Here is a 23,252-nt window from a genome sequence, read left to right on the forward strand (position 1 = left end):
ATGCAGAAAGGGGTGAGGTGATTCATTTTGGAAGGAATAACAGGAAGACAGAGTACTGGGCTAATGGTAAGATTCTTGGTAGTGTGGATGAGCAGAGAGATCTCGGTGTCCATGTATATAGATCCCTGAAAGTTGCCACCCAGGTTGAGAGGGTTGTTAAGAAGGCGTACGGTGTGTTAGCTTTTATTGGTAGATAAATTGAGTTTCGGAGCCATGAGGTCATGTTGCAGCTGCACAAAACTCTGGTGTGGCCGCATTTGGAGTATTGCGTGCAATTCTGGTCGCCGCATTATAGGAAGGATGTGGAAGCATTGGAAAGGGTGCAGAGGAGATTTACCAGAACGTTGCCTGGTATGGAGGGAAGATGTATGAGGGAAGGCTGAGGGACTTCAGGCTGTTTTCATTAGAGAGTAGGTAAAGAGGTGACTTAATTGAGGCATACAAGATGATCAGAGGATTAGATAGGGTGGACAGTGAGAGAGTTTTTCCGCGGATGGTGATGTCTAGCACAAGGGGACATAGCTTTAAATTGAGGGGAGATAGATATAGGACAGATGTCAGAAGTAGGTTCTTTATTCAGAGAGTAGTGAGGGCATGGAATGCCCTGCCTGCAACAGTAGTGGACTCACCAAAACTAAGGGCATTCAAATGGTCTTTGGATATACATATGGACGATAAAGGAATAGTGTCGATGGGCTTTAGAGTGGTTTCACAGGTCAGCGCAACATCGAGGGCTGAAGGGCCTGTACTGCGCTGCAATGTTCTATGTTCTATGCTCTCAGCTTGCCACTGGTTCAGATGGAGGAGCACCAAACGAAACATGCATCAGACCTTGCATTTGTAGATTAGAGGGAGTGAAGGGACCAGGCAGCAAAGCTGTCCCCACCCTTCTCTTTGCCTCCTAGTGGATTTTGGACCTGGTTCTGTCCTCAAAAAGGCTTACTGGAAACCTCCAGCTTTCCTCTGTTCCTTTCTTGTTTTTCAGTCAAGGTACTGCCGGAAAGTGTTCGGCAATTGCCCATGGGAAGTTTACACTTTCCAGCATGTGTGTGGGGGGGAGGGGGGAGGTGTTCCCCACCCAGCTTTGGGGTACCCCCCAAATATAATATCCTGGAGTTCACAAGTTACAGCTCATTATCTACGTACAGATGCAGCGATTTGAGACATGTTAATTACTCGAGACCTGCAGTTGAAACATACACATGTAACTGACTAATGGAAAATTAAAATCATTACACAGCAAGCCTTAGCTACAAGAAGAAACAGGTTTATCTATACATATTTAGTAATTGGATTACATATTACAGTGTTTATTGCTCAAACTACATGTGATTATACCATGCTAGCATGTTAGGCATTGATCAAAATGTTGGCATCATTTTCTGTTGAGAACAGATCTTTTGCTCGAAGGTACATACTCCAAAAACACGACCCATTCAAAATAATTAAACAGAGTATTGACATCACAGGAAATGATGATAAAAACAGTTTCCATTGGTTCAGTACTGTTAATTATATATGCCTTTGGCACCAATTTCTAACCCTACCCATTTATGCCAGTTTTGTAAGTTTGTCTATTAGATCGTCGATTAGGTTTACTATTAGTTTTATATCATCTTTGTCGCTCATTCGATGCTCACTATTTTTACAAAGAATAATGTCAACATCTTTAGAAATAACAACTTCCGCCACCTTCAGTGAGATTTGCCAAGGAATATGCTCATCCTTCAAACCATGAATGAGCCTCACAGGGCAGGTTACTGGAATGGCACCATGCAACAGACAGTAATTTTCAGCATCCTTAATAAAGGTGTAAGGGATCTTGTAAAATCCTGCATCCTTGTGGCTGTTTGGAATATACCATTCGCCATTTGTTTTGATTTCTTTCTGTACCTACGAGAAACAAGCAATTTAGGAACTGTTTTAAAATGTCATAACTGATTATCACAATAGATTGTCATCAGTCACGATTCTCATTAATTCCTAATTGTCTCTGTCACCTACAATCAATCAATTTCTATCTAGCCATTTATATGTAACTACCTGTACTTGGAGTACTTTAACAGCTATAGGACAGGAAATCCTCATTATTTGCTGATTAGAATTAACTGACCAAGACTGTTCTGCATTTAATGAATTAGCCCTTTATATGGTAATTTTAGTCAGCAAGAATCCAAAGCAAAGTATTTAATGCACACAAGCATCCATTTTTTGTCCATCAGCTTTTGCTAGTTTCTGGGTTAGCACATATGAATTAGTAGAGACATTTGAGATCCCTTTCTGTCCCATGCTGAACACAAGTTAACTAGATGGATGGATGGATGGATTGGATGGATTTGTTTATTATCACGTGTATCGAGGTACAGTGAAAAGTATTTTTCTGAGAGCAGCACAACAGATCATTAAGTACATGAGAAGAAAAGGGAATAAAAGAAAATACATAATAGGGCAACACAACATATACAATGTAACTACATAAGCACTGGCATCGGATGAAGCACACAGGGTGTAGTGTTAATGAGGTCAGACCATAAGAGGGTCATTTAGGACTCTGGTGACAATGGGGAAGAAGCTGTTTTTGAGTCTGTTCGTGCGTGATCTCAGACTTCTGTATCTCCTGCCCGATGGAAAAAGTTGGAAGAGTGAGTAAGCCGGGTAGGAGGGATCTTTGACTATGCTGCCCGCTTTCCCCAGGCAGCGGAAGGTGTAGATGGAGTCAATGGATGGGAGGCAGGTTCGTGTGATGGACTGGGCGGTGTTCACGACTCTCTGAAGTTTCTTGCGGTCCTGGGCCGAGCAGTTGCCATACCAGGCTGTGATGCAGCCCGATAGGATGCTTTCTATGGTGCATCTGTAAAAGTTGGTAAGGGTTAATGTGGACATGCCGAATTTCCTTAGTTTCCTGAGGAAGTATAGATGCTGTTGTGCTTTCTTGGTTGTAGCGTCGACGTGGGTGGACCAGGACAGATTTTTGGAGATGTGCACCCCTAGGAATTTGAAACTGCTAACCATCTCCACCTCGGCCCCGTTGATGCTGACAGGGGTGTGTACAGTACTTTGCTTCCTGAAGTCAATTACCAGCTCTTTAGTTTTGCTGGCATTGAGGAAGAGATTGTTGTCATTACACCACTCCACTAGATTCTCTATCTCCCTCCTGTATTCGGACTCGTCGTTATTCGAGATCCGGCCCACTATGGTCGTATCGTCAGCAAACTTGTAGATGAAGTTGGAACCAAGTTTTGCCACGCAGTAATGTGTGTATTGGGAGTAGAGTAGGGGGTTAAGTACGCAGCATTGCGGGGCGCCGGTGTTGAGGACTATTGTGGAGGAGGTGTTGTTGTTCATTCTTACTGATTGTGGTCTGTTGGTCAGAAAATCGAGGATCCAGTTGCAGAGTGGGGAGCCAAGTCCTAGGTTTTGGAGCTTTGATATGAGCTTGGCTTGTATTATGGTGTTGAAGGCGGAGCTGTAGTCAATAAATAGGAGATACAATCACTGATTCATTCTAATTGCACAGGATCATTTTTTTTCATGATACTGCATTCCCCAGGGTCACCCTCATATCTAATGGGTTAATTTGAAGCACATCTTTTTAAAGCCCTACTCCCTTCTATGCATTATTGATCTCCCTCAACAAACTTATTTCAAGACAGAGATAGATAGGTTCTTGATCAATAAGGGGATATGGGGAGAAGGCAGGAGAATGTGGTTGTGAAAAATATCAGCCATGATTGAATGGCAGAGCAGACTCGAAGGGCCAAGTGGCCTAATTCTGCTCCTATGTCTTATGGTCTTATATCAACCTTCTCCCTCCTGGTACCTCCTCTGGCTCAGTCTAAGACAGAATGAGAAATTGTCATTCATCATCTTCTAGTTTGATTGGAACTGACTGAACAGATAGAAAGTTTTTGGTAGTCATTTCGCGTGGCAATTTATTTAAACAGGAGATACCGATCCTTTGCAATTTTTTCTCAATAATACCCAAGGTTGCTCCAGCAAAGTGGTTAGCACTGTTGCTTCACAGCACCAGGGACCGGGGTTCGATTCCCGGCTTGTGTCACTGTCTGTGTGGAGTCTGCACGTTCTCCCCGTGTCTGTGTGGGTTTACTCCAGATGCTCCATTTCCTCCCACAAGTCTCGAAAGTCGTGCTTGTTAGGTGAATTGGACATTCTGAATTCTCCCTCAGTATACCCGAACAGGCGCCAGGGTGTGGCGACTAGGGGATTTTCACAGTAACTCCATTGCTGTGTTAATGTAATCATACCTGCGACACCAGTAAAGGTTATTATCTAATGGGTTAATTTTAAGCACATCTTTTCAGAGTCTACATTCCCTTCTGTACATTGACGCTCATCTGAAGTGACGAAAAGTCATTGACCTGAAACATTAACATCTCTTCCTCTCTCCACAGATGCTGCCTGACCCGAGTATTTCTAGCACCTTCTGTTTATAGTTCCAGCAGAGGGAAGTAGAGCAGAGCTGCTGATTGGCTGTTGTGGGAATAATTTGCATCAGTGCATTGCGGTCACTGCATCCAGAAAGTGTACCTGAGCAAGACACCTGAGGTGTTCAAGTGAAGGCAAGCATCCAGCAGAGGGCAGTAGAGCGGAGCTGCTGATTGGCTGCTGCGGGGAAAATTTGCATCAGTGCATTGCAGTCACCGTATCTTGAAGGTGGTTTGTGGAGGAGCTGTTGTCAAGTGACAGTTAAACCCGAAACACTTCTTCAGTGTTTTCCTCACTACCCCCTCCTCTAACCAAAAAAAAAGACAATCACTGTAAGGATCCCAGCCGAGTAAAGATCAAGAGGTAGACTCGAGGGCAGGTAGAAGTAGAAAGAAGTTGAACCGTGATGTCACAGCCTGCAGGTAAGTGATTGGCTGGTGACTGGGAAGTAGTTTTTCTTTTCCCCGAGGTATTATCGTGCGGGACGCAGTGGTTGCTGAGTGAGTGCTTGCTGAGAAGGGGAGTACATTTTTAAAAAAACTTACTGTTGGGAGTTTCCAGCTGAATCCGGTCGGAGTGAGGACAGAGTGACTGCTGGGTAAGTAGTAAAGATTTACATTGTTTGCGCAGGCCCATAACAGCTGATTACTGTTCCCGTGTAGGGCGCAGTGGTTGCTGGTTAAGCGTTGTATTTTTACCTGTATTTAAGTTGGGCAGTTTCTAAACCCTAGACACTATACTTGTAGTGTCCCCCACCCTTCCACCTCCTTTAACCTAAGGGGTAGAGTGAATAACAGGTAAGCTCTTTCTTTCTTTTTTATCTAGAGGGGATGGCAGGGAAGGCAGTTCCTCCTGCAGAATGTTTGAGGTGAGGGACACCGTCAGTGTCCCTGCTGATTTCACCTGTGGGAAGTGCACCCATGTCCAGCTCCTCAGAAACCGCATTAGGGAACTGGAGCTGGAGCTGGATGAACTTCGGATCATTCGGGAGGCAGAGGTGGTCATAGATAGTAGCTTCAGGGATGTAGTTACTCCGAAGAATCAAGGTAGATGGGTGACGGTGAGAGGGGCTGGGAGGAAGCAGTCAGTGCAGGAATTCTCTGTGGTCGTTCTCCTCAGTAACAAGTATACCATTTTGGATACTGTTGAGGGGGATGACCTACCAGGGGTAAGCCACGGTGAACGGATCTCCAGCACGGAGGCCGTCCCTGTGGCTCAGAAGGGAAGGAGGGAGAGCAGGAGAGCAATAGTTATTGGGGACTCGATAGTTAGAGGGACAGATAGGCGGTTCTGTGGCAGTGAAAGAGACTCACGGATGGTATGTTGCTCCCGGGTGCCAGGGTCCATGACGTCTCGGACCGTGTTTTCAGAATCCTTAAAGGGGAGAGGGAGCAGTTACAAGTCGTGGTACAGATCGGTGCCAACGACATAGGAAAGAGAAGGGATGGGGATTTAAAACAGGAATTTAGGGAGCTAGGGTGGAAGCTGAGAGCCAGGACAAACCATGTTGTCATCTCTGGTTTGTTGCCGGTGCCACGTGCTAGTGAGGTGAGGAACAGGGAGAGAGTGCAGATAAACACGTGGCTGCAGGGATGGTGCAGGAGGGAGGGTTTTAGGTACATGGATAATTGGAGCACATTCTGGGGTGGTGGGTTCTGTACAGACAGGACGGTTTGCACCTGAACCAGAGGGGCACCAATATCCTGGGAGGGAAATTTGCTACGGCTCTTCGGGGGGGTTTAAACTAATTTGTCAGGGGGCTGGGAAAACGAGCTGTGTTCCAGAAGCCAGTGTGGATAGTAGTGAGGTACTGAGGAGGGTATCAAGGTCGCAGGAGTGTACCGGCAGACTGAAAGGTGGGTTGAAGTGTGTCTCCATCAATGCAAGGCGCATCCGGAATAAGGTAGGTGAACTTGGAGCGTGGATTGGTACTTGGGACTACGATGTTGTAGCCATTACGGAGACATGGTTAGAACAGGGACAGGAATGGTTGTTGGAAGTTCCGGGGTATAGATGTTTCAGTAAGAGTAGGGAAGGTGGTAAAAGAGGTGGAGGAGTCGCATTGTTAATCAAGGATAGTTTAACGGTTGCAGAAAGGCAGTTTAAAGGGGATCTGCCTACTGAGGTTATATGGGCCGAAGTTAGGAATAGGAAAGGAGCGGTCACATTGTTAGGAGTTTTCTATAGGCCCCCAAATTGTAATAGAGATATGGAGGAAGAAATTGCAAAACAGATTATGGATAGTTGTGGAGGTCTCAGGGTAGTTGGCATGGGTGACTTTAACTTTCCAAATATTGATTGGAACCTCTATAGGTCAAACAGTTTGGATGGGGCAGTTTTTGTACAGTGTGTGCAGGAGGGTTTCCTGACACACTATGTGGATAGGCCGACAAGAGGGGGGCCACATTGGATTTGGTACTGAGTAATGAACCGGGCCAAGTGTTAGATTTGTTTGTGGGAGAGCACTTTGGAGATAGTGACCACAATACGGTGTCTTTCACTCTTGTAATGGAGAGGGATAGGGCCGTATGGCAGGGCAAGGTTTATAATTAGGGGAGGGGTAATTATGATGCGATTAGGCAAGAATTAGGGAGCATAAGATGGGAATAGAAATGGTCAGGGAAAGGCACAAATGAAAAGTGGAGCTTGTTCAAGGACCAAATATTGCGTGTCCTTGACAGGCATGTCCTTGTCAGGCAGGGAGGAAATGTCCGTGTGAGGGGACCATGTTCACAAAAGAGATTGAATGTCTTGTCAAGAGGAAATAGGAAGCGTCTGTAAGGATGAGAAAACAAGGTTCAGTAGGGTCGCTTGAGGGTTAGAAAGGTAGCAAGGAATGAGCTGAAAAAAGGGCTTAGGAGAGCTAGGAGGGGGCATGAGAAGTCCTTGGCGGGTCGGATCAAGGAAAACCCCAAGGCTTTTTACTCCTATGTGAGAAATAAAAGAATGACCAGGGTGAGGGTAGGGCCGGTCAAGGACAGTAGTTGGAACTTGTGCATGGAGTCAGAAGAAATAGGAGAGGCGTTGAATGAATATTTTTCTTCAGTGTTCACAAAGGAGAGGGGCCATGATTTTGAGGATGAGAGTGTGATTCAGGCGGGTAGGCTGGAGGAAGTAGATGTTCTGAGGAAGGATGTATTAGCAATTTTGAAAAACATGAGGGTCGACAAATACCCTGGGCCAGATGGGATATACCCAAGGATTCTTTGGGAGGCAAGGGATGAGATTGCAGAGCCTTTGGCTTTGGTCTTTGGGTCCTCGCTGTCCACGGGGATAGTGCCAGAGGACTGGAGAGTGTTGAATGTTGTTCCTCTGTTCAGGAAAGGGAATAGGAATGACCCTGGTAATTATAGGCCAGGATCTTACTTCGGTGGTCGGGAAGATAATGGAAAATGTCCTGAAGGATAGGATTTATGACCATTTGCAAAGATGCAGCTTAATCTGGGATAATCAACACGGATTCGTGAAGGGTAGGTCTTGCATCACAAATTTGATTGAATCCTTTGAGGAGGTAACTAAGTGTGTGGATGAAGGTAGAGCAGTTGATGTATACATGGATTTTAGTAAGGTGTTTGATAAGGTTCCCCATGGTCGGCTCATGAAGAAAGTAAGGAGGTGTGGGAGAGAGGGAAATTTGGCCAATTGGATAAGTAACTGGCTATCACATAGAAGTCAGAGGGTGGTGGGGATGGAAAATTTTCAGACTGGAGACCAGTTACAATGTGTACCACAGGGATCAGTGCTGGGTCCTCTGCTATTTGTGATTTTTATCAATGACTTGGAGGAGGGGGCTGAAGGGTGGGTCAGTAAATTTTCTGAAGACACCAAGATTGGTGGAGTAGTGGATGAGGTGGAGGGCTGTTGTAGGCTGCAAAGAGACATTGATAGAATGCAGAGCTGGGCCGAAAAATGGCAGATGGAGTTTAACCCTGATAAGTGCGAGGCGATTCATTTTGGGAGAAAACATTTGAATGCGGATTACAGGGTCAATGGCACGGTTCTGAGGAATGTCGAGGAACAGAGAGATCGTGAGGTTCATGTCCACAGATCTCTGAAGATTGCAACAAAAGTGAATAGAGCCGTGAAGGAGGCGTTCACTAATTAAACTTTATACTTTAAAAACTCTATTGTATATTCACAAAGATCATGAGACAATTTAGATATAGTTATACAGTGCATCCTAAAGCAGTGAAACACAACATATAATTGCACTAAAAAGCAAAAAGAGGATTAATATCTAGAACATAGAACAGTACAGCACAGAACAGGTCCTTCGGCCCTCGTGTTAGCGTTTATTAACAGCTGGCTTGAGTTTAAGAGCTGTGGGGTTATGCTGCAACTATACATGACCCTGGTGAGACCACATTTGGTGTATTGTGTGCAGTTCTGGTCACCTCATTATAGGAAGGATGTGGAAGTATTGGAAAGGGTGCAAAGGAGATTTACCAGGATGCTGCCTGGTTTGCAGGATAGGTCTTATGCAGAAAGGTTGAGGGAGCTAGGGCTTTTCTCTTTGGAGCGGAGGAGGATGAGAGACGACTTACTAGAGGTTTATAAGATAATGAGGGGGATAGATAGAGTGGACGTTCAGAGATTATTTCCTCGGGTGGATGTAGCTGTTACAAGGGGGCATAACTATAAGATTCAGGGTGGGAGATAGAGGAGGGATGTCCGAGGTATGTTCTTTACTCAGAGAGTGGTTAGGGTGTGGAATGGACTGCCTGCTGTGATTGTGGAGTCGGACACTTGAGGAACTTTCAAGCGGTTACTGGATAGGCACATGGAGCACACCAGAATGACAGGGAGTGGGATAGCTTGATCTTGGTTTCGGACAATGCTCGGCACAACATTGAGGGCCGAAGGGCCTGTTCTGTGCTCTACTGTTCTATGTTCTAGATATTAATGCTCTTTTTGCTTTTTAGTGCAATTATATGTTGTGTTTCACTGCTTTAGGATGGTCTCATGATCTTTGTGAATATACAATAGAGGTTTAAAGTATAAAGTTTAATTCGTGAACATGCATTTCTGTCTTTCATTTGATTTTTCAAAAAAATCCAATATTTCTTAACAATGAGTGCCAACTATAACTCATGACTTTCTGGGAGAAATTCTTGAACTGCCCAGTAGAAAGGAACTTGAAATTCACTCCAATGATATCTTTAGCATTTTTGATCTGTTTACTTTATTTGCACATTATATTGTGAATCTATCTAAAAGAGCGTATATTAAACAGGCTAATGCGTCGCATACACACTTATCAACTTGTTGTTATGTTTGACACAAACCAGTTGAAGGAGGGAGTCAGTTTTGGGCAACTTGATATACAAACATTACACACTTCCTTAAAAAAAAAGACTTCCTTTCTTTGAAAAAAAGTGTAAAGATGGTGAATCAATTCTGAAAATAAGATTAAATCATTTGTTTCTTAAAATGAAACAACATAGAAAATGGAATTACAAATGCTTGCGAATTGTAACAGATGTCTCGCCAGTAGGATTACATTAGCAGTTAGCCCTAGCAACAGTTCATATTTTGAATGAATGATTATATTAGTAGTAGGTTATGGGTTATTTAGACTTAATCATTTTGAAAAACCAACAGTTCTTTTGGGTAAAGTGGGGTGGTGTGGGAAGAAGAGAAAGGGCAAAGATAAATCTTTAAGCTTAAAGCATATTAGTTTACAGATTTCACAAATAGGATGAGAGTGCACTGCACTTACCTCCAAAGGGAGCTGTTTGAAAGCATTTACCAAATAATCAGCCCCTGTAGATATGCCAACAAGCGCAGCTATCTTATCTGGGCGTGCTACTGCAGCTAGGAGCATCAGCCACCCACCCATGCTGGAACCCACGACAACCTTAAAAAGAAAGAAAATACATTTACTATTCAGAATGAATGGTATATATTGACACTCTCCTCCCTACTATCCAATTAAAAGAGAACATTTTGGGAAAGAATGAAAAGAGCCACTTAAGGGGATGCTATAATAATAAGGCATGTCTATTTAGAAGTCTGGTTTTAGGTTCCAATAGGAGGGTCAACTGCTGACGAGGAACAATTTTCATGAAGTTGTATTGCACAATTCCACTGAAGGTGTGAAGTGTGCTAGCTGAGAGGCAATGACATGTTTCAGGATGATTCCAAGAATGAGGGAGAACAAAGAACAAAGAAAATTACAGCACAGGAACAGGCCCTTCGGCCCTACCAGCCTGCGCCAATCCTGATCCTTTATCTAAACCTGTCGCCTATTTTCCAAGGATCTACTTCCCTCTGTTCCCCGCCCGTTCATATATCTGTCTAGATGCATCTTGAATGATGCTATTGTGCCCGCCTCTACCACCTCCGCTGGGAAAGCGGAGACTCAAGAGATTCTGGAATGTGGCACTGGAAGTCACGATGGAGGAGTACAAGAGGAGGAGGGATATCCTGTTACCACAAGGCAGGAGGCCACAAAGTCAAATAATGTTGCAGAAGTGGGAGGAGATCACTGAAGAGATGACAGTGGGAGCCCTACCCCCGGTTCCACTCCAGTGTTGCAGAAATTTTTATTTGTTATAAATTTAGAGTACCCAATTATTATTTTTTTTTCAATGAAGGGGCAATTTAGCATGGCCAATCCACCTACCTTGCACATCTTTGGGTTGTGGGAGTGAAACCCACACAGACACAGGGAGAATGTGCAATTTCCACATGGACAGTGACCCAGGGCCGGGATTTGAACCCAGGTCCTCAGCACCGTAGGCTGCAGTGCCACCGTGTTGCAGACAATTTGAATATTTGTCACAAATGGTTCAGGGTGAATCCCATCTCAAGCTAACTTCTCAATAAATGCATCAGCAACAGCATCACAATCTTAACATACTTCTTCTGCAACTTAAGTACACAGTAACATTCACACATTCAAATTTATTCCATCTTTCTCGGGTTTCACTCATATTTCAGATGCATCTCAAGGCTCTTCAACGATGTAAGATATCACAGACAATGCACATATCTGCTGATACCTGTTAACAATAGCCACTCTCCCTCTTCCAGGATATGAGTTCATTACAGGCAGCAGCAGGTCCTGACACAAGGAGAATGGCCACAGGCATCTTACTTAAAAGCGTGTGGCCACTCACACTTCCTCACAACCTTTCCTGATTCCTAAATCGCAGATCTATCCTCACTCACAAGCTCCATATGACCTCATCATACACATCCTTCTCAGTGTTGGACGTTTAGCTGCTGTTGTATAAAGAGTCAAAGGTACTGCTCCTTATTACAAACACCTTTAATTTACTTCACAGACTCTGCACAAAACTCTAACATCATATCACCTGACACAAAGGCCACCTGAAGCCCCTTTACATATCAGTGTCAATTATTGGATACTTAACATAAATGAGACAACTAATTGGAATGTCTCTTAACCCATTACTTAACAGTCTCCCCTTCCTTGGAGAAAACAAAATTATTAGGTGAAAACAAAATTACAAGAAACTCAAAAACACACATGTAATTTCCCTCCTTTTTTTTGGAAGAAAAAAAAACAAGTCACAGAAACATTAACAATATCTGTGAACTCGCCCCTTTTTTTGTAAAACAGTCTGACAATTGATAGCTACTGTCGACCCATTCAACTTTTGCTATTTCCGCTCTGTCCAACATTTGCTTCAAACTTGCGATGTCTAACCTTAACCTTTTTTCATTGACACTTTTTGTAGAGTGCACATTTTCCCACAGGGATTTATTGTCAATGTGACAGTCAATAGGTATATTACCCAAATCCCCTAATCCCAAAATTTCTGTCAATATCTGAGATATATAAAAGGCCATATCCACCGCCCCTACAAGGCTTAACGTCTCAGCAGCCAAAGTGCTTTTGACCACTCTCCTTATTTTCTTTGTTTCCCACACAAGAGGGCAACATTTGCCATTGTTCCCCAAAAGGAAAATTATAAAACCTCCTGCGCTTGAAACCCCATCACATAAATTTGCATAGGACGCATCACTATAAACTATGAGTTTCAAGTGCCTAAGGTCACCTAAAACCGGGAACCTCAAAACACACTCCTGCATTTTTAGTTTGGCCAACGCTTTATTTGCCCTTATTACGTCTTCCATTTTGGGATCATTCATTTTGTCCTCAACTCTAAGACATCAAAACTCACGTCCGGTCCAGTCTGTCTACCGAACCAATTCAGTTGCCCAATTAAACTTGCAAGTTGCTCTTTTTCCATCTTTGAAACCATTGCGTCTTTATGTGAAACCCGGCCACGACTAACTGCTATTGGGTTGATGCTTTCCAAATACGATTGCTGACGTATAGTTGCCCCTAAAATTGCTGACGTAAAGTTGCCCCTAACTTAGTTTGTCTGATTTCCAGTCCAATATATTGAAATGCACCAGATGCCTGAATTCCAACCCTGAATTCTTTCCTCAAACCAGAGATCCAGCAGAGGGCAGTAGAGTGGAGCTGCTGATTGGCTGTTGTGGGGAAAATTTGCATACATGCCTTGCGGTCACTGCATCCAGAAAGTGTACCTAAGCAAGACACCCTGGTTGTTCAAGTCAAGGCAAGCATCCAGCAGAGGGCAGTAGAGCGGAGATGCTGATTAGCTGTTGCGGGGGAAATTTGCATTAGTGCCTTGCGGTCAACGTATCTTGAAGGTTGTTTGTGGAGGAGCTGTTGTCAAGTGACAGTTAAACCCAAAACACTTCTTCAGTGTTTCCCTCTCTACCTCCTCCTCTAACCAATAAAAAAGACAATCACTGTAAGGATCCCAGCCGAGTAAAGATCAAGAGGGAGACTCGAGGGCAGGTAGAAGTAGAAAGAAGTTGAACCGTGATGTCATAGCCTGCAGTGAAAGAGCGCGAGGAAAGCGGCGGGGACACACGCGAGGAGAGTGGCGGGGACACAGCTGCCGGAGAAGCGGACTTCAGATTTTCAGCGGGAGCAGTGGCCAGGGATCTGATGAAGCTTTGGAGGAATATCGGGAAAGTAGGACAAATCTCAAACGCGCAACAAAGAGGGCTAAAAGGGGTCATGAAATATCTTTGGCTAACAGGGTTAAGGAAATCCCAAAGCCTTTTATTTGTATAGAAGGAGCAAGAGGGTAACTAGAGAAAGGATTGGCCCACTCAAAGACAAAAGAAGGAATTTATGCTTGGAGTCAGAGGAAATGGGTGAAATTCTTAATGAGTACTTTGCATCGGTATTCACCAAGGAGAGGGACATGACGGATGTTGAGGCTAGGAATGGATGTTTAAACACACTAGGTCAAGTCGGCATAAAGAAGGGGGAAATTTTGGGTATTCTAAAAGGCATTAAGGTGGACCAGTCCCCAGGTCCAGGTGGGATCTATCCCAGGTTACTGAGGGAAGCGAGGGACGAAATAGCTGAGGCCTTAACAGATATCTTTGCAGCATCCTTGAGCACGGGTGAGGTCCCGGAGGACTGGAGAATTGCAAATGTTGTCCCTTTGTTTAAGAAGGGTAGCAGGGATAATCCAGGGAATTATAGACCTTTGAGCTTGACATCAGTGGTAGGCAAACTGTTGGAGAAGATACTGAGGGATAGGATCTGTTCACATTTGGAAGAAAATAGACTTATCAGTGATAGGCAGCATGGTTTTGTGCAGGGAAGGTCATGTCTTACAAGCCTAATAGAATTCTTTGAGGAAGTGACAAAGTTAATTGATGAGGGAAGGGCTGTAGATGTCATATACATGGACTTCAGTAAGGCGTCTGATAAAGTTTCCCATGGCAGGTTGATGGAAAAAGTGAAGTCGTATGGGGTTCAGGGTGTACTAGCTAGATGGATAAAGAACTGACTGGGCAACAGGAGACAGAGTGGTGGTGGAAAGGTGTGTCTCAAAATGGAGAAAGGTGACTAGTGGTGTTCCACAGGGATCCGTGCTCGGACCACTGTTGTTTGTGATATACATAAATGATCTGGACGAAGGTATAGGTGGTCTGATTAGCAAGTTTGCAGATGATACTAATATTGGTGGAGTTGCAGTCAGCGAGGAGGACTGTCAGAGAATACAGCAAATATAGATAGATTGGAGAGTTGGGCAGAGAAATGGCAGATGGAGTTCAATCCAAGCAAATGTGAGATGATGCATTTTGGAAGACCTAATTCAAGAGCGGACTATACGGTCAATGGAAGAGTCCTGGGGAAAATTGATATCCAGAGAGATCTGGGAGTTCAGGTCCATTGTACCCTGAAGGTGGCAACGCAGGTCGATACAGTGGTCAAGAAGGCATACAGCATGCTTGCCTTCATCAGACGGGGTATTGAGTACAAGAGTCCGCAGGTCATGTTACAGTTATATAGGACTTTGGTTAGGTCACATTTGGAATACTGCGTGCAGTTCTGGTCGCCATATTACCAGAAGGATGTAGATGCTTTAGAGAGGGTGCAGAGGAGATTCACCAGGATGTTGCCTTGTATGGAGGGTGCTAGCTATGAAGAAAGGTTGAGTAGATTAGGATTGTTTTTGTTGGAAAGACGGAGGTTGAGGGGGGACCTGATTGAGGTCTACAAAATTATGAAAGGTATGGACAGGGTGGATAGCAACAAGATTTTTCCAAGAGTGGGGGTGTCAATTACAAGGGGTCACAATTTCAAGGTGAGAGGGGGAAAGTTTAAGGGAGATGTGCGTGGAAAGTTTTTTTACGCAGAGGGTGGTGGGTGCCTGGAACGCTTTGCCAGCGCAGGTGATAGAGGCGGGCACGATAGCATCATTTAAGATGCATCTGGCAGATATATGAATGGGCGGGGAACAGAGGGTAGTAGATCCTTGGAAAATAGAAGACAGGTTTCGATAAAGGATCTGGATCGGCGCAGGCTGGGGGGCCGAAGGGCCTGTTCCTGTGCTGTAATGTTCTTTGTTCTTCTTGTTCTATGACAAGAGCTTTGAAATTACTAGTCCCACCCCACAAAAAATCATCAACATGCATCATAAAGATGCCAGAAAGATCTCCTTTATAGTGCCAGTAAAACATTGCCAGATCTGCTTTCAACTGGCAACAGCCTAACTTTAACAAAACTGACCTTACCGAAAAATACCAGACTCGAGACGCATCATTTAATCCATACACACATTTGTTCAACTTCCAGGGTACCCCTCCTGTGTTAGCTGCCTCTTTAGGAGGAAGGAGAAAAACGTCTTTCTGGAGCTGATGCCCCTGCAAAAAGGCAGCTTTTAAAACTATAGATTTGAATTCCCATGCCTTTGTGGCTAATAGAGCCAAGAAGATCTTTAAAATAACCTTTCCTGCCGTAGGTAAATCTACCCTTAAATCCTGATCTTCTAAGTTTTCTTCAAATCCCCTTGCCACAAGCCTGGCCTTTGCCTTACAAGTTCCATCCGGAAGAACCTTTTCCGTGCAAATCCATCTGTGGGATAGAACTCTTTGTCCCCTATCCTGTATTTCCGTGGATACCCCAAATTCACTCCAACTACGCAGTTCTTGCTGTTTGGCATCTTTGATAACTTTTTCATCTAATTTATTGGAAGCCACCAAAATCTCAGTGCATTGGGCTTCTACTCCTAAAAGTATTGTAGTCTTATTCTTGATAAACTATGTCCCCTCTCCCGCCTGTTATCTCGTTCTGTACTGCTACTGTTTGATCTTTCCCTTCTGCTGTGGGATGTCCTTTCAATAGTTCTTGACCTTTTCCTGTGGACCTGTTCACTATCCAATGTACTATCTGAACTGGCACTGCGTTTCTGTGCCCTCCATTTTTGTACTTCGTGTTCCCAATCCATTGTCTTGACTCCTACCCCTGAATGCTGTACATTCAACCAATGTTTATACTTTCCAGTGGCCTTCCCTGCTCTACTAATAACAGTTGCATCCTTCCATTGACTGGACCCTTCAGGCAAGTATGTCACCTTTGTACCAACTTTTGGCAGTTGTCCTTTCGGAAAAATGGCCTGTTGTAATTCATCAGAAGTGTTGTGTTCCTCTACAGAAACCCTGTCTATATCAGTTAACGGGTCCTCATATTTCTGTAACACGTGCGTACCAGATGACTCTGGTTCCTCGTCATGTCTGTCTGCTCTGTCTAAATTTGAAAATTTGTACTCTGTACCCATTATCCTTGATGAATGTACCCTAACAGTTTGATTGCCATGTTGCAAAATAATTGTTTTGCCATCTATGTCTATGATCTTCCCTGGGCCTTTCCATTCATTAAAATTGTCTCTCTTATAGTATACTATGTCTCCTTGCTGAAAAACGGTATTTGATGGCCATACATTATGTCTTAAAGCTCTGCGAATTCTTTCAGAGACTTCTGCTTCCAAAAAAGCTTTTCTATTGCTATGTAATGTATTTAAATGCTCAGCAAAGGCAGAGCTAATTGTAGTCCCTTCCCAAGCTGGAGGCTGGTCATCTAAAATGGACGGAATTTTAGGATTTCTACCAAACACTAATTGATAGGGACTATAGCCCCCAACCATCTGCAATGAATTCTTCGCATGTACCGCCCATGCTAAAGCTGAATTTAACTTGCAGTTGGTCAAGATGCCAAAATTTTCCGGAGCATGTCATCTGTTACCACATGATTTCTTTCACACACACCATTGCTAAATGAGCTTTTCGCAGCCGTATTCATAACTGTGATATTCACATTTTCACACATATCCCTCAACTCATCATTAGCAAATTCTCCCCTATTGTCTATCAGGAATTTTACTGGTGGGCCCATTTCTGTCCCTATCCATTTTTCCACGATTTGATCCAGAAATACTCTTTCCTTTACTTCGTACAATCGTTGATTGACTAAATCTGGTTGCTAAATCTACAAAATGCAAAACAAATATATTATTGGCTTTATCCCAGATCTTAAGGTCCATGGCCATAATGTCGTTAAAATCTCTGGCCAAAGGTAGGGTTACTATCGGTCGTGCTGGTGTCCTTCTGTACTTCCTACAAACTTCACAGCGATCACTAAACTCTTCTATCATGTAAAAGCAAATTACTGCGGATGGTGAAATCTGAAACGAAAGAGAAAATGCTGGAAAATCTCAGCAGGTCTGGCAGCAACTGTAGGGAGAGAAAAGAGCTCATGTTTTGAGTCCGTTAACTCTTTGTCAAACCTGTTCTATCAGTTTAGTGTAATCTTCAACCCTTACCCCTGCATCCTTTAATAAATGTTTCAGCCTCCGAGGAGACGGATGCACAAATTGCCTATGCAGTTTTAATACAACAAGCTTTTTATCAGCTAATTTCCCATTTTCAACTGCCATTAACACATCCTTAACAACTGTACTTGAAATATTATTTGTCAGTAATGGAATACAATAGTGCCCCGACTGTGTAAATTGTAAGTCCACCGTCTTTCCAAAAACTGTTGCCTTATCCTGTTCCATATCCAGTGTCATATGTGCTTTCTTCATCGACTTTTTGCTCAGAAGCAAAGGTATCTCACTTAATACAACATCCGTGCTAATGAAATGATTCACTCCGGCAATATTGTAAGGGATCACCGCTCTTTTCAGGGACTTCAGAGTATTATCATCCCCAAACCTGAAACTTGTGGAACTTTCAAATTCCTTAACCTTGTTACGATTTTCAGCATTCAAGGAGTCCATATAACATTTTAACCAGTCAATTCCACACACAATAGATGTGCAGCCACTGTCCAATACAGCACAATTGAAGGATTCTGCAACCAACACCCTCATTACCAGAGTAAAACTGCTTGTTAATAGGACAATGCCTTCTTTCTGGTCACTATCTTTTTCTTCTTCTGACTCTTCCGTGTCATGCATCGCTTCAAACACTCTATTACAACGTGTTGGACAGTTGAAAGCATAAAGGTATTGAGAGTCGCATCGAAAACATTGATTTATCATACTCCGGGCATTTCTGGGGTTCATCTTCCTATTGTAGGTTCTAACTGGGTTTCTGTCTTCATAATTTCCGGGTCCTGATCTCGTTCTGTAGTCTTGGAACCGGTTTGTAGGCGTGCGATTTCGCCATCCTGTTAGTAGTGTATCTTCCATATTCTGCTTTATTGCAGACTGACCTATTTGGGTCATCAGAGCCATCGGAATCGAATGTTTCCCCAGAAACGTTTCTAAAGCTTCTGTCATCTGATCGAATAAGGTATCCTTATCCGCAAACTGAACTCCTGTCAAAACCAGGAGCCTATCCATGTTGCTCACTCTTGCACAGTCAAGTAATTAAAAGGCCAACACAGACTGTGGAAATTCCAGGTTGTGTTTCTGCAGCCTTTTATATAGTCTGCCAAATTCCATTTTATAGTCTTCCATGGAGAATCCCTCTATTTTCCAGAACCTATCAAAATCCGACCATGCTTCATATGCACTCAACAAGTCATCCTTTTTATAAATGTTATCCATATAACGTAATAGAGTCTCCAGACCTTTCTCTGAGTCTAACTCTTCCAATTCCAGCTCAGAAAACACTTTGCTTCGGATTTTACTATCAGAAGGTAGAGAAAGCCAATGCCATATCTTGTTTTCTCTTTCCCAAGGCAGTTACCTTAGTTCACATAACTACTGCACTTCTCCATTGGTCATACGATCCCCTTTCAGAAAATAAGAGGGGTAGTCATATCCAGCCATCTTTATCCTAGCCATATATCTTCTTTTTTTTCTCACACTCCTTGGTTTGGTCTGGAAAAGTTGTATCTTTCAACCCTTAACATTTGCACAGCAACCATCCTCTGCTACCATTTGTTAGACGTATAGCTGCTGTTTTATAAAGAGTCAACGGTACGGCTCCTTATTACAAACACCTTTAATTTACTTCAATAGACTCTGCGCAAAACTATCACATCACATCACCTGACACAAAGGCCACCTGAAGCCCCTTTACATATCGGTGTCAATTATTGGATACTTAACATAATAGAACATTACAGGCCCTTCGGCCCTCGATGTTGCGCCGCCCTGTGAAACCAATCTAAAGCCCGTTATCATCCATATGACCATTTAAATGCCCTTAATGTTGGCGAGTCCACTACTGTTGCAGGCAGGGTATTCCACGCCCTTACTACTCTCCGAGTAAAGAACCTACCTCTGCCATCTGTCCTATATCTATCTCCCCTCAATTTAAAGCTATAGATGTCCCCTCATGCTAGCCATCACCATCCAAGGAAAAACGCTCTCACTGTCCACCCTATCTAATCCTCTGATCATCTTGTATGCCTCTATTAAGTCACCTCTTAAATGAGACAACTAATTGGAATGTCTCTTAACCCATTACTTAACATACAGTGCCCACACTCAACCATTTTACATTTATCATTGGAAGCTCCAAGGAGCAGTATTCACTGTGATGCCCCACCTCCCCAGAGGAGGAAGAGCAGTTCACCCCTCCAGGAGGAAGATGAGGAGAGCAAATTAGAAGATACTATGTCAATCGTCACCGCTGTCACAGGGAACATCTCAGAGACCAGCACAATGCTAGGATATAAGACTGGAATAGAAATCCTCACAGTGAGATGCATTGAGCAGCCACTCTAGGTGGAAGGGACACTACAGCTGCCAGCTTGCCAAGGTGAACAATAATATATTATTCCTAATGTATGTCAGATGAGGACCTTACAGAGCTAAGATTCAGAAGGCTGATATTTGAAGAACCAGATCTGCCTCCAGCTTGACCTGGGGCTCAACAGAGATCCTTGAACCCATTCTTTCCAGTGTGATCGGCTGGCCATTTCCATCTAGTGAACTCAAGTCCAACATCATGCGGCATCTGATGGCCGTGCTGAAGCCTCCACTGCAGTTGTAGCAGCTTCCATAGAATGCCATACAGCTTGCCAAAATGCTACTGTAGAAGCCCCAAAAGCTTCCACTGAGAATGTGCAAACTCCACACGGACAGTGACCCAGAGCCGGGATCGAACCTGGGACCTCGGCGCCGTGAAGCAGCAGGGCTAACCCACTGCGCCACCGTGCTGCCTGGTACGGGAATTGAACCGTGCTGCTGGTCTGCTTTAAAAGCCAGCGATTTAGCCCAGTGTGCTAAACCAGCCCCTAAAGGACAGGAATTTGAGGAGCACTGTACCCTGAAGGAGATTACAGAGATAGAGGGGGTTGAACAAGACGAGGGCGGGCTGAACAGTCACTCCAAAGTAGTCACGCAGGAATCATGGAACAGGAACTGAATGGCCTCTCAGATGGCAGCATTCCTGCTCACCCATGATATTCTACCACTGCCCTTGCAATTGCCCATCAACCAGATGGCCCAAACTGCTCAAGCCAATGTTGAGATGGTGCAGTCTGAGGTACGTGGGTATCAGGCCACAGCCTTTTTGTGTTCTTGGAAAAGAGGTTGAAAGGATCGAAAGTAGACAGCAGACCTTTTGATAGATCCTCAGATGTGAAAGGTAAAATATGTAACAGCAGTGATCTGAATCTGATGGTGGAGTATGTCTCTCAAAAAGTGGTCTTTGATTAGTTGGTTCTGAATGGCTCTCCTCGATTCTGACTGGTCTGGAACCTGGTGTTTACCCCCCTTGTTACCCTCATTTTTCTCTGGTGGCTCCTGAGCTTGACCCTCTGGTGCAATTGCTGGTGGTAGTGGTTGGTCTCTCATAATTGTTCAGATTGAAAGTATCTGTAAAGCTAAAAGATGAACAGAGGCTAAAAGTAAACAGATCCCAATTCCCTGGATGGCATACATCCTTGAGTTTTAAAATAAATGGCTGCATTGTTTGCGATCTTCCAAAGTCTCCTGATTTTGAAACAGTCTTATTGAATTGGAATGTATTTAATGTAACATCATTATCCAAGAAAGGAATGGAAATTTAAAAAATGAATACAGGCCAGTTAACCAGACATTGGTTGTCGTGAAAATGCTAGTAACAGAGATCTTACAATAATCATAATATGATTAGGCAACGTCAACATGGACACAGAAACATTGACAGGGTAGAGGCAGAAAGGTTGATTCTCCAATCAAGAAATACTAGAACTGGGCAGCATAGTCTCAGGATAAGCTGTCATCCATTGAGGACTGAGATCAGGAGAAATTTCTTCTCTCAGAGGATTGTGAACCTTTGCAATTCCATACCCAGAGAGCTATGAATACTCAATTACTGGGTATATTCAAGACCACCACCAATTTGTATTTATAGAGTGCATTCCGCATCAAGGCTCTTCACTAAAGTACTACAAAGATAAAACAGGTTTTATTTAAGGAATGTCTTATCGGTACAGAGGCAGAGTAGTTTAGGCAGGCAACCCGAGTGTTCAGGGCTTAGGCAGATGAAGACACTGTCACCTAACAGTGAAGCAATTGAAATTAGGAGTGCGCAAAAGACAGAAATTAGAGGAGCACAGAAATCTTGGAGCACTGTACTCTGAGGGGGTTACGTTTGCATTCCAGGAAAATCTTGTAGTAGTAAGCAGTTTTCACAGGTGAAAGCAAGGCGGTCATGAAATTTGGGGATCAGCCAGGTTATGTTGGCCAATAGCCAGAATCCTACTTGCAGCAGGTCCAAGGGACCATCTGACCTACTACTGCCTCTGTTTGTAATGTTCTGTATCCCTCCTCATCCTCTAGAAAATGGTCCTACTCTGTCAGGTTTGTGTCTCCTGCACTCCAAGGGGACTCCTAACAAGATCCCCACCACCAACCACTCGCTTTCTCCTAGTGACTCACACAAGGGAAGCGATTCTCCGTAAAGATTCCCAAGTGTGGTAGCGAGTGGGAACTGCTGCAAGCTTCCCAGTGCTGGGCCTGGCGAGGCAGGCAGTGCATAACAACGTTAATTGGTCCACTTAATGAGGTCCAATGGGCTCACACTGCAAATGAAGGCTTGCCAGCCGATTCGCTAACTAGGTCGAGCAGCACCAAAAGAGCTCTTGTGCAGCCAACACCGCTCAGCTCGCATCCATGGCACCAAGACGACCGGCCCTAAGATTTGGTGACGCGGACCTGGGGAAGCTCCTAGATGCGGTGTAGGTCAGGAGGGATGCCCTGTTTCCCCGAGGGACCCGGAGGGTGAGCCACAGAGCAGCCAGTGGCCACCTGGGATGAAGTGCAGCGGCCGTCAGATCGAACAGCATAATCAGGAGGACTGGCCTCCAGTGTTGCATTGTCAACGAGCTATACCAGGCCTCAAGCGCACGTTGACAACCCCCCCCCCCCTCCCCCGGAAACCTAAGGACTGGCGACGTTAGCCATCAGCTCTCCCGAATTCCACCCCTCTGACGAAAACATGTCGCGCAGTCAGCACTCGGCCCCAGAACCCCCAGAGCCTTGAAGGCCATGGGACGTGGTAAGCAGCTGGCTGCCTCCACCTCTGATGTGCATACCTAGACGTAGTAGTAGAGCAAGGCAGGCCAAAGATACTGAAAGGGCACAGGTGGGGGGTGAGGAGATAGTGGCGTGGAACCATTGGGAGAGTGGGGCAGTAGTGAACACATGTACAACTGCACATCCTGCACCCCAGACACCTGAACAGAACGTCACCAAACCCCGGCCGCAGACATGGGGCCCATCCGGGGTGTTCTGAGATTTGCTGATGCGTCTGTGGTGCTGCCTTCTGCAGTGTTCAAGTACAGTGTCCATGCACCTAGGTATGATTGGGATGCTAGGCAATGAGCCCCACATGCTACATGGCCCGCCCACCCACTGGAACCCACTTTGAATGTGTGAGGTGCTCACTTAACCATGATTGCCAATTCCCTATTAGCAATAACCTTCAGTCTTCCGGGTGCGGCTATGCAGAGCTAGGTCGCATATTGGGTAGCTTTGGAACGGACTTTTGGAACGGACTTTTGGGCTCTTTTACAGGGCACCCACGGCATTTGTTTGACATTTCCCGGTGTG

The 23,252-nt window shown here is 44.4% G+C and overlaps 1 protein-coding gene across 3 annotated transcripts in view; it reads right to left on the reverse strand.

Moving 5' to 3' along the window:
- Positions 1-1,251: 1,251 nt before the first annotated feature.
- The window catches only part of LOC140391608 (palmitoyl-protein thioesterase ABHD10, mitochondrial-like), a 74,537-nt gene continuing 52,536 nt past the window's right edge, over positions 1,252-23,252 (reverse strand). For 2 of the 3 annotated variants that reach the window (XM_072476267.1, XM_072476266.1), the window contains 2 exons: positions 10,166-10,303; positions 1,252-1,893 (listed from right to left, as the gene is read on the reverse strand). In XM_072476267.1, coding sequence (XP_072332368.1) covers positions 1,552-1,893; positions 10,166-10,303 — 480 coding nt within the window. In that variant the 3' untranslated portion in view covers positions 1,252-1,551. Of the gene's footprint in view, positions 1,894-2,322; positions 3,467-10,165; positions 10,304-23,252 lie in introns of those variants that run through there. The other variant, XM_072476268.1, reaches the window with a different exon arrangement.

Source organism: Scyliorhinus torazame, chromosome 15 (assembly GCF_047496885.1).
Source record: "Scyliorhinus torazame isolate Kashiwa2021f chromosome 15, sScyTor2.1, whole genome shotgun sequence".
Taxonomy (NCBI): Eukaryota; Metazoa; Chordata; class Chondrichthyes; order Carcharhiniformes; family Scyliorhinidae; genus Scyliorhinus; species Scyliorhinus torazame.